The sequence below is a fragment of the Vulpes lagopus genome, chromosome X (genome assembly GCF_018345385.1).
Source record: "Vulpes lagopus strain Blue_001 chromosome X, ASM1834538v1, whole genome shotgun sequence".
Classification (NCBI taxonomy): domain Eukaryota; kingdom Metazoa; phylum Chordata; class Mammalia; order Carnivora; family Canidae; genus Vulpes; species Vulpes lagopus.
In genome coordinates this window covers 75,679,248-75,694,074 of record NC_054848.1, presented here as the reverse complement: position 1 = coordinate 75,694,074, position 14,827 = coordinate 75,679,248, and the positions used below count along the sequence as shown (strand labels likewise).

Here is a 14,827-nt window from a genome sequence, read left to right as displayed (position 1 = left end):
GTATGTATTTTTTATTTATTGTATTTGTTTTATTTACCTTACTAATTTCTAGCCTCATTATTGCACTTAAATATCTCACCTTTACCTGTAACTCAACATATCTAAAATTGAATTAATCTTCTGTAAAACCAACTTGAATTTCCCAAGATTCCTGTCTTTGACAATAGTACCACTATTTATTAGTCACCTACATTTGAATCTTTTAGGGCATCTTCGACTACTTAATTTTCCTATATCCTGTCCATCAATAAATCTTACCAAGTCTTATTAGAACTTTTTTTCCTTTCTAGACCCTTCTGTTACATTTCCACTACCATCATTTCACACTTCAGTGCTGTAACAACCCTTTGGAAGGTTTTGCATATACGTCATTGTTATTCTCTCACTCCTTAGTAGCAAGATTTCAACTCTGGATCAGTTCCACAGTCCACCTTTTCTACTTTTACATTCAGGATACTGAGTGATGTTATGGAAAATTATGTAAAGCTAGAGATTGGGTACCTCAACAGAGTCTTGGAATCTAATTTCTGGGGATTTGTAATCCCACTTAATCCTTTACCTTTTCCTTCGCTTTCCTCTCAGAATGATTTCAAAACCTACACCACTCTCCAAGACTCTCTTCCATTCTTCTACACTTCCCCTTCTCACACCCTTCAGGTAAACTTATCTCCCATATTCATTAAGTCACCAAGTTTTGCCAGGTTTTTTTTTTTTTTTTTTAGTTTTGCCAGTTTTAATGGTATATTTCACCAATCTTCCTGCTCTTCTCTATCCCTATTGTGTTCTAGCCCATGCCCTCCTTATCTCTTGCCTGGTCTAGTTATTTACATGCATGTAGTCTCCTTACTTTGAAATTTGTTCCTGTCAAATTTATCCTCTATATTGCAGCTAGAGGAGAGATTTCTCTAAAACATAGCTGACCATGTTATTTACTACTTAAAGCATTTCAAGGTTTCCCACTACACAGGATAAAAGTCTAGGCTCCTTAGCATAACATATATATCTCTCTGATCTAACACCCTTTTGCCTCTCCCATCTTGTCCTGTTTATATTTTATTCTACAACAATTCCAAGTTTTAAGTTCTTATAAACACTAATACGCTTCTATCATGCTAGTCCCTCTACGTTCAATAGTCTTCTCAACTGTTTTCATCAAGTTAACTATTTTTCATCCTTCCAAGTTTAACTAAGGCATCATCTCTTCCATTAGCCTTCTTCAGATCCCCATACTGTGCTAAGTGCCTCTGCTTTCTTTGAGCTCCTAATACCCCTTAAGCATACCTCTTTTACCAAGTGAGACTGAAATTCTTTGTTTATATATCTGTTTCTCACTTGGATTTGTGAGCAACCTGCCCATTTTATTCATCTTGTGCCCCTAGAATCTAGCATGATGCTTGGTGCCACATAGGTGCTTAGTGTTTATTGAACAGATTATTTGAAGCCAGTACATCATGCTTATTTCTGCCTCTGCCATATCTGATACTGTTTTCATCCCCTGGAATGCCCTTATCTGCCTTCCTTATAATTCAAATCCTTTCTTGTCTTTCAAGACCCATCATAACTTCCTTACTGCTTTGGCTACTGGTATTCTCCCCCTCCTCTGATTTCTCATAGACTTCACTGTTCGTTGCCAATTGCATTAATTATAGCCCCTTAACTGAATTAGCCTTATTGAGACAATGGATTATATTTTATTCTGCAATATCCATCTCAGGACTTTATATGGTAATAAGTACATAGTTTTTCTCAATATTTGCTAATTGTTTATTGAGAGGCAGTGTCATGAAGAAGGATAAATATATATTGATAGATATGTTTGAAGTCACTTAACCAGTTGTATCTCAGATTCCTCAGGTGTAAAGTGAAAATAAGGCTACTTCACAGGATTGTCAAAGGATGACGTTGAAGCGGTATATGCAGTACCCATCACAGAATAGGTCCTTAACAAATGTTACTTTTTTTGAAATGTTTGTTCGCCTGTCATAACTTTAAAACAGGTAAATTAGACTTTTTCTGTTTTTTTTTTTCAAAAAGTAAATCTCACACTAAGTTGCGTATTTGCTTATATGTAGCTCTCAATTGTTTTCTATTTAAACTATTAGACCAGTGGTTCTCACCTTGACTACATGTTAGCATCATGCAGGAAGCTTTTAGAAATCTCAACACTCAGGCCATCCCTCAAATCAATTAAATTAGAATCCCTAGGACCTACACATTAGTGTTTTGTTTCCTATTTTTTAACTCTCCAATTGATTAGAATATAGAGCTAGGATTGAGAACCACAACGTTAGACTATAAAGACATGCATTTCCCTAATCTGTGCTTTGAAAACAAAGATCTTAGTCTGGGGGGTTATAAGATAGAGCTGTGATTAGGAAAAAAATGGGCATCACAAGTGTTAGGTTATGGAAGATTCTGAAAGGTACAAGATGCAAAGAAGCTTGAGTTTCTGGAGTAAGTCAAAAACAAGGAATCTTAGCAGAGCTGAGGGCAACAAAGTTAGAGAAGACCGAGGAACAGACTAAGATGGGAGAATAGAAAGTATAAGAAACATAGTGGATAGAAGAAACTTAGAGTGTACTTATCTTGGTGAGCACTAAGTAATGTATAAAATTACTGAATCATTCTGCTGGTATACCTGAAATTAGTATAACATTATATATTAATTATATTTCCATTAAAAAAGGAAAAGAGGGTGATGGGCACTGAGGGGGCACTTGACGGGATGAGCACTGTGTGTTATGCTATATGTTGGCATATTGAACTCCAATAAAAATATATAGAAAAAATAAATAAGGAAAAGAAAAACATAGTGGAGGCATGTTACAGAAGGAGTAGACCAGGAATTCTGATCTTGGAGCCAATAAATAGGCTTCATATCTTCACAGAAAGTGTTTATACCATTTATATATATTATTTTCTGAGATGTCTATATCTAGAAAAAGATAGAAAATATCAGTGTATGAAAAAGACAAGGGCTAAAGTAATAGTAATCAGACCACAGTTCCAGAACTGCCTCTCGAATTTTTATATGTGACCTGCAGTTTCTCTAGGCCCCTCTATTACCTATATTATAATCTTTTTTTAAGATTTTGTTTATTTATTCATGAGAGACACAGAGAGAGAGGCAGAGACAGGCAGAGGGAGAAGCAGGCTCCATGCAGGGACCCCAATGCGGGACTTGATCCTGGGACTCCAGGATCATGCCCTGAGCCAAAGGCAGACGCTCAATCCCTGCGCAGGCTTCCCAATATTATTTATAATCTTCTGATCCAATTTGTGAAGAAACAAAGGAGGAACTGAGGAGAACATTATGTATACTATATACTGTATAAGTACTAAACAAATATGCAAAACCTCAAATATAATCTGAGTTTATAATCATAATGAAGATCGTTAGCTCAATATTAGGCAGTGGTGCTCAACAATGGCTGTATAGAAAAATCATTTTAAAACACTTTCAGAAAGTAAGAAAGCCTGGTTCCACTCCTGGAGATTCTGATTTAAATGCCCCGATGTGGAACTGTAACATGAATATTTTTAAAGTTATCCACATGGTTCTAATGTGTAGCTAGCATTGAGAACCACGAAGCTAGAAGAAACCAGGATTCCTGCTTATCTTACGTAACTTGAGTGCTCTCAAAATGTCTTGTGTTGACCAAGTGAATCTAAGCCTTAATTTTCACACTTGTTAAATAAGGACATTAATAATTTTATAAAAGGTTTGTCATGAGCATGCATAGTCCTAGATTTAGTCCTTTGCTTGGCAGGAAGTCCAGAATCTTCAGGGTAGATCAACCTCAAATCAGGGACTTGATCAGATCATAAACAAACTTGGCAAACACTGATAAATAATCAAAGAACTAGAAAGGTATTCCATTAGTGTATTTCCCACACATTCTCTAATAATAATTACCTGGGGTATTGTTAAAATACAAATTCCCTCTCCCACAGATATCGTATCATGTTCTCCAGGGAAGGGGCTTGGGGATCTATATTTATATAATACTCTAATTCTTATCAGAGAAGCCTGGGAAACATTTTAATTTAAGTTAATACATTGTCATTCTAGTATTGATTTATGGTAGGAGGAGTATATTTTTTCAGTTCCCAGGGCTTTTAAAATTTGAATCTATCATCCAGGGTATCCCTTTTTTGGTATCAAAGAATACAGGAAACAAATTATAATCAAAAAATAACTTTGTGAACACGAAATCAGAGCACTGGGAGAGAGGATAATTATAAGGAATCATTCATTCAGTCTTTGGCGTAACCTGCTGAGCTCTCCTGGTTCACTAGAGTATATGTCGGTAATAAGCAGAATCCTCGTGTTTTTCCAAGTTAGCATCTTTCTTTCCCCTTGATAATATTCTCCTGTTTCTGTGAATAATCTTTGCTTGGACAAGGCTAGTACACTTGATAATGATTAGTTTAGCATCCTTTGAATGATTAAGTTGCTGTTTGATTTAAAACATGACCTCACTTGACCCTAAAATTACTGCAGCCACCAATTTATTTCCTCTTCTTTAGAGTAGGATTATTTTATATTTAGCTTATGAAATTTATTATTTGCTACTTCTGACCAAAGAGAAAGTGGAAGGATGATGAGGTTAAGAAAATAAAGATTAACTTATCCCCTTTCAATTCTACCTAAGAAGCAGAATAGAGAGGTAGATAGTATACCTATTCTATAGTTCTTAACTCTTTGGAAGTGGTAACTAGTAGTTTTGCTTTAGAATTTTGCTTTCAGCTTTTATCCTGAGAGTGGGGCTCACTGAACCTCTCTCCTTTCTAAAATCTGTCTGTGGAAATTACTTTTGGTAAACTAATGCACTACAGTGATTTCAGGTAAGAGAGTAAAAATTTGTTTTTGTTTAACCTTTTGGGACATTTCAGGTTTTAGGTTGGTTGGGCGTACTAAATTTTTAGTGCTTGCTGCATTTCCATGTATTAACAATAGGCAAGGAGATAGCAGTTGCCTAGGAAAGAGGCCAAGGTTAGAGAAACAGTGTAGTGAAATGTAAAGAATTCTGGGCTTTAAATCAAGAAGCATGGGCTTTGAGAGGTTATCTCTATTACTGATTGGCTCTTTGACTTTGACCAAGTTTTTTGACATCTCTGGGTCTCATCTTTAAATTGGGAAAGTTCAGTAGATGATTTCTAGTAAATTCCTGTCCAGCTTTGGATTTTAAGTGTATCCATATTGACCTTCTTAACTTGGACTCTCTGTTTTTTCAGCATTTAGTATGAGAACCTACATTTGCCATATTTGTAATATCACCTTTACATCTTTAGAAATGTTCCGGTCCCATATGCAAGGAAGTGAACACCAAATTAAGTAAGTATCTTTTACCAAAATGCTCCTGCAACACCAAAGAGCAGGGCTTCTGTCAAGTAACCTTGCATATATTTTACAAACTTTCTAGGCTTTCATTTCCCTATGAGTTGATACTGCTACAGTTGATGGTATTTGTCACATAGTACATGCTACTGGAATCCCCTAGGGAAGTTCTCTAGCAATGATAGTATGCTGGCAGAGCCAGATAATTGGCACCCCTCCTGACCAGACAGCATTGTTCTTCTCTGGGGAGATGCTAAAGGATCATTCTCTTGAGCCATACAAACTCAAATAATTCCTGGAAGGTTACTTAGTTCCAGGAAATACAGCGATCTGGTCATCTTCCTCCCAGTGAAGTACAGTGGTTAAGAACAAAGGTCTTGCTGTTAGATCTAGATTGGAATATCAGATTTCTCTTTCTAACAAGTGTATAACTTTGGACAGCTCTAATATGAAGTGGTTAAAATGAAATATTAAAAATATGTGTACGGTGCCTAGCCTGGCACATAATAGGAGCTCAATAAATAATTCTTCCATTTTATTCTGTTGTTTTATGGAGGAGAGGATTAAGTGGACAATTAGTGACTGATAAGTCAGGTAGCAGGATAGTGGGGCATCTGGCTCATCTGGCTATTGTATTTTTGGTTTGTTGCTTTAAAAATCAAAGCATAGTGTTTTCTGTTAATATTATATTTATTCTGTTATATGTTACTCAAAGTAGAAATACAAAATACTTAGGAGGTAAATTGTCCAATTAACCAAATTAACCTTCATTTAGACTCTTCTTTTAAATCTTAGGGTTCCAGAAATCAATAGCCATTATATATTGAGATCTCTATGTGGAACTAATTTAAACTTTTAAAACAATGGGGCATTCCAATCAGACCATCTTCAGGGCACTAAATATTATTGGTCCTTTCCCACTATCCCCACATGCCTTACATTTTAAGTACTAAGACTGTAGCAACTATGTCTGCACCTTTGTAACCATCTTCCCTTTTATCTCAGCCCTGAAAATCTTTGCGTGTATAAAAAATTGTGAGGTACATGGGAGATATCTGACAATCCCTCCTACTTCGTTTTGGCATAAAAAGTGATGATTTATAGCTTTTGTATTGCAGTAGGCTTTTAAAATTGATTTGGGCTTTTGTTGTTTGTGTTTCTCTAGACTCATCTTTTTGAAAGCAAAGAAAATATTCAGAATAAAATAACCTATTAAGTAACTTTCTGCTGTCTTCTTTGCAGAGAATCCATTGTTATCAATTTAGTGAAGAATTCAAAGAAGACACAAGACTCTTACCAAGATGAATATGCAGATTATATCAAAGTGCAGAAAGCCAGAGGACCAGAGTCCAAGACTTGTTTCAGAAAGATAGAAGAGGGTTCTTTGGAAACCCGTGGGTACAGGGAAGTACTTGATTCCAGATCCAGACATAGAATGTTTAAACAAAGACTCCCATGTGAGACTTTCCGAACATACCCAGGATCATACAATATTTCACAAACAGCAGAAAACCAGTTACCTCATTGCTTACCAGCTCATTCAAAGAAGACCTATGACTCTTTCCAAGATGAATTGGAAGATTATATCAAAGTGCAGAAAGCCAGAGGACTAGATCCAAAGATTTGTTTCAGAAAGGTAAGAGAGAATTCTATGGAAACCCGTGGGTACAGAGAAAGTGATTCTGGACACAGACAAAGAATGTTTGAGCAGAGATTTTCACTTGAGACTTCCCAGACCTACCAACAACCATATAATATTTCACCAGTGGAAAACCAGTTACATCACTGGTTACCAGCTCATTCAAAGAGGACTTATGATTCTTTCCAAGATGAACTTGAAGATTACATCAAAGTGCAGAAAGCCAGAGGACTAGAGCCAAAGACTTGTTTCAGAAAGATTAGTGATAGCTCTATGGAAACCCATAAGTACAAAGAAATGGTTGATTCCAGACCCAAACATAGAATGCTTGAGCAAAAACTCCCATTTGACACTTCCCAGACCTATACAGGATCATACAGTATTTCACAAGCAGTGGAAAACCAGTTACCTCATTGCTTACCAGCTCATGACAGCAAACAGAGACTAGACTCTATGACCTCTTGTCAACCCATCAGAGACTATTTCCCAGAAAAACCAGTACCCCTGAGCCTTAGTCAACAAGAAAATAACTCTGGCCCATACAGTGTAGAATCTGAAGTTTACAAACACCTTTCCTCAGAAAACAGTACCAGTGACCATCAAGCAAGTCATAAACGGAGACATCAAAAGAGAAGAAGGCACCTGGAGAAAGGTGAAGAAAGGCCAGAGAAAGAGCAGTCCAAGCATAAAAGGAAAAAGAGTTATGGAGATACTGATCTAGAGAAGGACGAGAGCATCCGACAAAGGAAAAGAGAGGGAGATAAAGTCAGTGTCAGCTCAGGAAAGCTTAAACATCGAAAAAAGAAAAAAAGCCATGGTGTGCCCACTGAGAAAGAAGAACGTAAACACAAGAAAGAGAAAAAGAAATCTGTTGAAGAAAAGACTGAAGAGGAAATGCTTTGGGATGAATCTATTCTTGGATTTTGAACTTTTAGTTTTGTTTACCTAAGGATGAATTGAAGAAATAAGTTAATATGGATTTAGACAAACAGGAACATCTAGTGAAGAAAAGAAACAGTGCATACAGTATCAGTTCAGAAAAGCTTAGTTTTTGTGTGTATAAATTGAAATCGAATTGAAAGAAGAAACAAACAAGCTTAAACCTACCCTCTGAGAAAGAGCATAAGAAAAACATAAGAACATAAGAGAAAAGGAAACCTATTGAAGAAAATATGAGAGTCAGTGTTTTGGGATAAGTCTGTTCTAGGAATTTGAACATTTCATTTTGTTTACCTAAGGATGAATTGAGGAAATCAATTTAGAAAATGGATTTAGACAAAAAAACAAGAACATCCAATGAAGAAGAGAAGAGGTGAATATGGGCATTGTCAATTTAGGAAAGTTTAGTTTTGAGGGTATAAAAATTGAAATTGAATTGAAAGAAGAAAGAAGTGTAAACCTAGTCTCTGAGAAAGAAGAACATAAGAATAGAAAAGAAAATGAAACCTATTGAAGAAAGATAATGCTTTGGGATGAGTCTACTCTTGGATTTTGAATTTTTTGGTTTTGTTACCTTAAAGTTGAATTGAAGAAATAAGTTGAAGAGTTTGGTTTCATGAAATTGTTGTTATTTGAATTTTCCTAAGTGAAGAGTTAACTTTAACCTCTAACAAAAGCCAAGTGAAGTAAAAGTATTCAATATGCCTTTTCCTCAAGCTACTTTTCCTCATTTCCTTAAAAAAAAGCAAAGCAAAATTACGTTTTTTACATATAATGTAATTTTACTTAATGAGGTTGTCTTTACTTCTATTCATCAAATTGCTGTGGTGGTGAATTATTCACCCATGGGAGATAATTTATTTTAAATGAGAGAATTACCAGGCATTAGAGAATCCATTCCTTGTTTGGGTTTTTGTTGGTGTTGTTGGCATTTTGTTGTTGTTGTGTTTATTTGTTTCTTGGTTTTCTCCAAGAAAAATTTATGAAGAAATTTAGACTGATTTTTTTGTTTGTTAAATCTAATTTGCAGTGTATTTTTGTATTTTCTAGTTCTGAAAGTGAAAATGAAATAGTCTATGATAAGTTTAGACGATATAGTTTTAAAAAGCTTTCAAAAAGTACTGGTACAAAATCAGTCTATATTCTGGAAATGTTTATATTATATTAAAGTGTTTTAATTTCTACATATTGTTTTGTGTAAACAGTCATTTCCAGCCAAAGATGATTTTATTTTAGGAGTGAGAGGGGAAATAATTAAATAGTTTGCATTGCACTTCTTGGGAGATCACAATGTCAGGTTGTAATAATTTCATTTATTCTACATTGGCTTAGTAGAAGCTGATATTCAGACGTGAGTTCAGTTTTAAGTTAAAAAATTTGGCCAACTAAGTAACTTGAAACTGAAGAAGGAAGAATTTTCTAAGTGGGAGAGGGCTATGAGGGTACATTACCTTTAAATTGTTTCATCTTGATTTTTTTTTTATGCTGGTGCTCCATTTTTATGATTAGCATCTCCTGCAAGTATTTGAACATCACCATGGCATAGTAGAAAGAGTAATCCTCAGAATCCGAATCCCAGGATTCTGGTTTCAATTGTACCATCAAGTTGCCATGTGACCTTGTGGGAATATTATCAGAATCCAACATGTAGTCATAGGAGAAATATGCTATAGTATTCCCTTGATGTGTTAATCTTATCAAAAAGTAAATAAATTTAGATGGCAATGTATCTGCACATAGGCAAGACATTTAATAGTGTTTTTTCCTTGAGATTTTACTAAAATGGTAAATATGAGCTGAAGCATAATATGATTGATTGGGTCTATACCAGGTTTAATGAACAGTCTGAAAGGGTGTTAGTTCCCAAATTAACTTATCTTCCACAACACTTGATACAAAATTTTTTGGTGCTACAATACTACTTTTCTTTTTAACACAGCTGGTATGCTTGTGAAAGAGGGAAAAGAAGAACTGGAGTGGAGCAAATAGACTGTGAATTAGCCACAGAATGGCAAAATCCCTTTTCTGAACTTGGCAAAAAATATGCAGCTTTTTTTCACAGAACGTGTGAGACAATATTGAATTGAAAGCATTTTTAATTGATAAATTATTTTGCAAAAGTCCATTTTGTGTTGAAAGGTGGAAGGCAGGAATTCAAAACTACGTATCAGAATATTCACTAAGACACCAAATTGCTATGATCTTTTCCAGGTAGCTTAAATAGATTAATAATGTATTAAAATTAGCACACAATTTCATCAACATTGTGTAAATCAGACAAAATTTTAACATTAAAATCATTTAAATTAGGTGGAGTGGCAAGTTGGGGGAAGGATAAGGGAATAGTGTCAACTACATTCTTGGAGAAGTTACCAGTGACTTGCTCTAGAAAGTGGTTTTGAAAAAATTTAGGACAAAAACTGTTTTGACAAAAATAAACAAGTTAACTCTATCATAAAATTAATTTTCTATTAACTAGAAAGTATTTTCTGGTTGAAGCTGGGGACAAGGACTTGGAATTGGCTCATTTGCTCTGCTCTCAACTTCTGCCTCTGAGCACTAGGAGGTTACAGTATAAGGCAAGATATTTAAATATATACACAAGATCCAAAAGTATCTCTATTTTTGGAGTTGGGGCTGAATTTGGTAAGATGACATTTAATATTATAAATATTAAATCCTGCATTTGGCTGTAGGAGACAATACAAAATAATTTTGAGAAGACATAGTTTAGGATACTGCATGTGAAAACAACATTGAGATTTTTATTACATGCTTAATTTGAAAGACTTAATATGCTCATCTAGACATAAGATCAAATATGATCTAAAACAAATAGTATTCAGACAAGTAAATGAATAGCACCTAGCATCATAAGTATGTCCTCAATAGAAGATGGGCAAATTTTCGCTGAATTTGGAAAATCATTTTCAATAATTGCAACTATAGGGAAAAAATGGAATTGACTGTCTTGTTATATGCATGCCTTAAACAAATAGTAACACCTGACTGTAAGCATTGTGCCAAGAAGGAAACAGAAAAAAAAATGAAGAGCATAGATTCTATTCTACAAACAGCTCACAGTCTAACAGAGTAAATGGGCCAGTAAATAGGAAATTGCAATATAAATTTGATAAAGGCTACAATAGAAGTGCTGAAGGATGCTGTGGTTAGAAGGGTTAACAAGCTTAATGGAATGGGAAGTGGGCATTCAAGAAAGGCTTCCGAAAGAAAGTGACATCTAAGCAGACCTTTCCTTTCAGTTCAAAGACATTTTTTTGATATATCCACTTGGCTATCTAATAGATACTTCAAACTTAATATAGCTACATAGAGTTCCTGCTTCTGCCATTACCAACCACTCACCTCCCAGTTTCCCCCATTTCTGCAAAACCGCCCAATTGCTCAAGCCAAGAAGTGTTTTTGAGAACCTCTTCACTTTTACTGTCCATAAGCAATTCTCCTTGATCATATCACTAAAATATCTCTCTTAATGTTCACTTATCTTCATCCTCATTGCCACCACTCTAGTCAGAGATACCATTTCTTGATCCAACTGGAAAAATAGGTTTGAGAGCAACTGAAACATTCAAGGAAGCCATCAGAGGTTCTGAATTATAAGTGAGTGGGGAAAAAAAACACAGAATCAGCAAGAGGTCAGAGTTCTGTGGTGACCTAGGCCCTTGAGGATTTCAGAACTATCCAGCATAGTGTTCCCTCCAGAAAAAACAACATACAAAGAGAAAGCTGCTAGTTTCAGAAATCAAATTGAATAGGACAGAGACACTATGGGGGAGGGGAAGGGGAAGTTCAGATTGTAGTGGATAGCAGAAGAATCCAGAGAAAGCAGATCCCAGGAGGTATTATGACAGCAAAATAAACTTACAAAGGTAAAAGTAGCACTTTGAAGGCCAGACCTAGTAGATTGTGAACACAACAGAAAAATGCAGACACAAAGTAAATGAAAACTAACCTAACCCAGTATTTTTAAATGAGCTGAAAGAAAACGTTTAAGAGATTTGATACACAGCATAAACTCAGAGAACCCAGAAATAACAGGTGTAAAACAAAAGCTGGCAGAGATAACTAAATAAATATAAAAAACAATTAGTGAAGATTAACCTGCACGGAATACAAGAGAGAAGAGACACTATGTTAAAGATAGGGAAATAATAGAAAAAAGGAAAATAAAGACATTTTTAAAAATTATATAGATTGATAGAACAAATAAAAGTCATTGGGAAATAAGTTTGTTGTAATGGATACTGTGTTGGTGCTGCCCAGAACCACTCCTAACCCCTGCCCAAATATTTCAGGACAAAGGCACTCAATTTCCCAACTTTTGGGGAACTGGCCTTGTCTGAAGGGAACTGTGTCTTGTAAGATCATGCCTTCTGGGGGCAATCTGTGATCCATTAGTGGGATAATGTAGGCATATACAAAGGCCAAGGTCTCCTGTTTCAATTTTGGGAACCTCTAAAAGGCCATCTTATTTTGAGTTCCCATGGGGTCAGCTGAGACCTTTATCATAACTATACCACAATTCAAGTTCTCTGCTAATCCAGCTTCCCTTATTACCTCACAGTATTCTGTTGAACATCCCCCTATAAACTACCTACAAACAAATTTCCATCTCATCATTACTTTCCCCCAGAACCTTACCTAAGACAGGTAGTATCAGGAATAGTCCTAGGAAACAGACTACAAAAATGGGATTTGGGGAGCAGGGAGTGTGGATCCTATCATTCACTGGTAATTTGGAAAATACTGGTAGTAGGCAGTCCATGGTGTGCTATAGGAGTACAATTGTTTAAATTTTCACAAGTGATACTAGTGAAAAGGAATGTACGTGAAAATATATCTCAAGCAGTTGAGAGGGTTGGGGAAAATAGCAATTATAATCTGATGACTCTGAGTGCCATTCACATACTGGAGAGGGAAAATGAATGGTTTAGAGAATTAATTACCAATTTAAAGCAGAATATGAAAATCAGAAGGCATCTTTGGTGGCATATAAAAGAACTTCTGGCTCTATCTTGAAATCTCATCTCTCATGAGCCCTCTATCTTGAAAGGGTGAACCAATTCTAGGATTGCCAGAAAACATACAGAATGCCCAGTAAAATTTGATATTCAGAAAAAGAGCTATTTTTTAAAATAAATATGTCCAATGCAATATTTGGGACACAATTACACTAAAACAAAATTTAATTGTTTATCTGAACTTCAAATTTAACTGAATTTCTTGTATTTATTTTTTTGTTACATCTGGCAACCCAACACATCTCTCCCAATCAGTGGTTAACATTCCCATCTTACTTGAAGATATTTAGCCCTTTGCCTTACCAAACATGTCCCCTCTCCCAGCATCTATGCACATGACTCCTGCTGGCCACCAGACCAATAACTATAAAAAAAATCACAACTTAACCTGGCTTAAGAAACATTGGTCTTATCAAGGTAAAAATGGTCTATGTGCACTCTAGAGGAAGGGAAGTACGAGGAGGAGGCCTGGTGGGAGCTCAGAGGCCAGAAAATTTGTGGCCAGAATATAAGAGGGTTAGGTGTTTCCAGGAAAAGCCCCATAATACAGGGAGGTTAGAGATAAAAACAGCCCACTTGGGGGTATATAAGAGAGAATATGCACAGGAAGAGTAGGGCAGACCTGAAATCCTTTGACACAGAGTGTTATCTTTTCCTGTAAGTAGCAGATGTCATTGAGGATTTCTAAGCAGAAAATGAGAGGGAGTTGGACTGGGTCGTCTTAAATGAGTCTAATGTGTTAATTTAAAAAGTATGTCAGTGTGAAATTGGTAGGTTGGACAGGGGAGGAGACAGACACAGAATCTTTATGGTAAGCCAAATGTAATATTGGACTTGGGTGAGGTGAGAAAAAACTGGGAGTAAGAGACAGAGAAAGACTTGAAGTTCTCTTATAAAAACTCTGAAAGACTAGGGCTGGGTCCTAAATGTCTGAGAGAAAAGCAAAACTTTCAGACAGGCTGATTTCACAATGACTGATCCCAAGATAGTCAATCTAACATCATGATGCCATGAAAGTAAAGAGCCTTCAGATTGAAAGTAGCCTAATAATATAATTACAGGCTCAAGTTTCTTGAGATGTTTTAATCAAGTCCAAGGAGAATTAAAAACTTTAAGTAGGAAAAAAAAAAAACTTTAAGTAGGTAACAATTGACCCATGGGACTTGTCAGTGTAACTTCATTGTGCACCTCAGTTTAAGATAAGCACTCAGAAAACAAATGTTTGGGAGTAGCAAGAATAACTTTTCAAACTATATTCTGGAAAGTTAGAAAAGGATTTTCCATAGATCTGCTATTCTAAAAACAAAATAAAACTATTAGTATAACCTTGCTAAACATTTATTTATTTCTGTTTCCTTCCTTTTTTAATATAATTTTTAGGTATATTATAGCAAGACTAAAGAGGAATAATTCATGAAATCTTTAATTGGCTCAGTGAGGGTAGAAAAGTATGACAGGGAAATCTGTGTAATACTTTTCAAAATATTAATTGTACATCTATGTTACTGCACCTGCTACATATACAGATGAAGGAGAATTGTTAGAAAGAGGAGGTATATCTGGTACTCCCCAAAGAGACAGAAAACAGGAAGTATGCAGTACTCTTCCCCTTCACTTAAGAAACGCTCTAAGCAAGAGGTTTATTTGGTTCCTCAAATTTTCAACCAGCATAAAATGGGTGCATCTATAAAATCTATAAAGGGACATCTATAGGGAGAAGTAAGAGCCATGGCTTTTCAAACCCTCATTTATCCTGAAATACTGTGTGAAGTAACCAAGAAAGTAATGATTAATTTGGCTTGGATGTACTCCACGTTATATTTTTCTTTTCCATAGCTGATAGCACCTTTAAGAGGTTAGGTGGAG

General features: G+C 35.6%; 1 protein-coding gene across 9 annotated transcripts in view; it reads left to right on the top strand.

The window, feature by feature from the left end:
- ZMAT1 (zinc finger matrin-type 1) overlaps positions 1-9,092 on the top strand; it is a 31,147-nt gene extending 22,055 nt beyond the window's left edge. For 4 of the 9 annotated variants that reach the window (XM_041741953.1, XM_041741955.1, XM_041741954.1 and 1 more), the window contains 2 exons: positions 5,239-5,338; positions 6,584-9,091. In XM_041741953.1, coding sequence (XP_041597887.1) covers positions 5,239-5,338; positions 6,584-7,907 — 1,424 coding nt within the window. In that variant the 3' untranslated portion in view covers positions 7,908-9,091. Of the gene's footprint in view, positions 1-7; positions 1,998-5,238; positions 5,339-6,583 lie in introns of those variants that run through there. The other 5 variants (XM_041741958.1, XM_041741959.1, XM_041741957.1 and 2 more) reach the window with 4 other exon arrangements.
- The last annotated feature ends 5,735 nt before the right edge of the window (positions 9,093-14,827 follow it).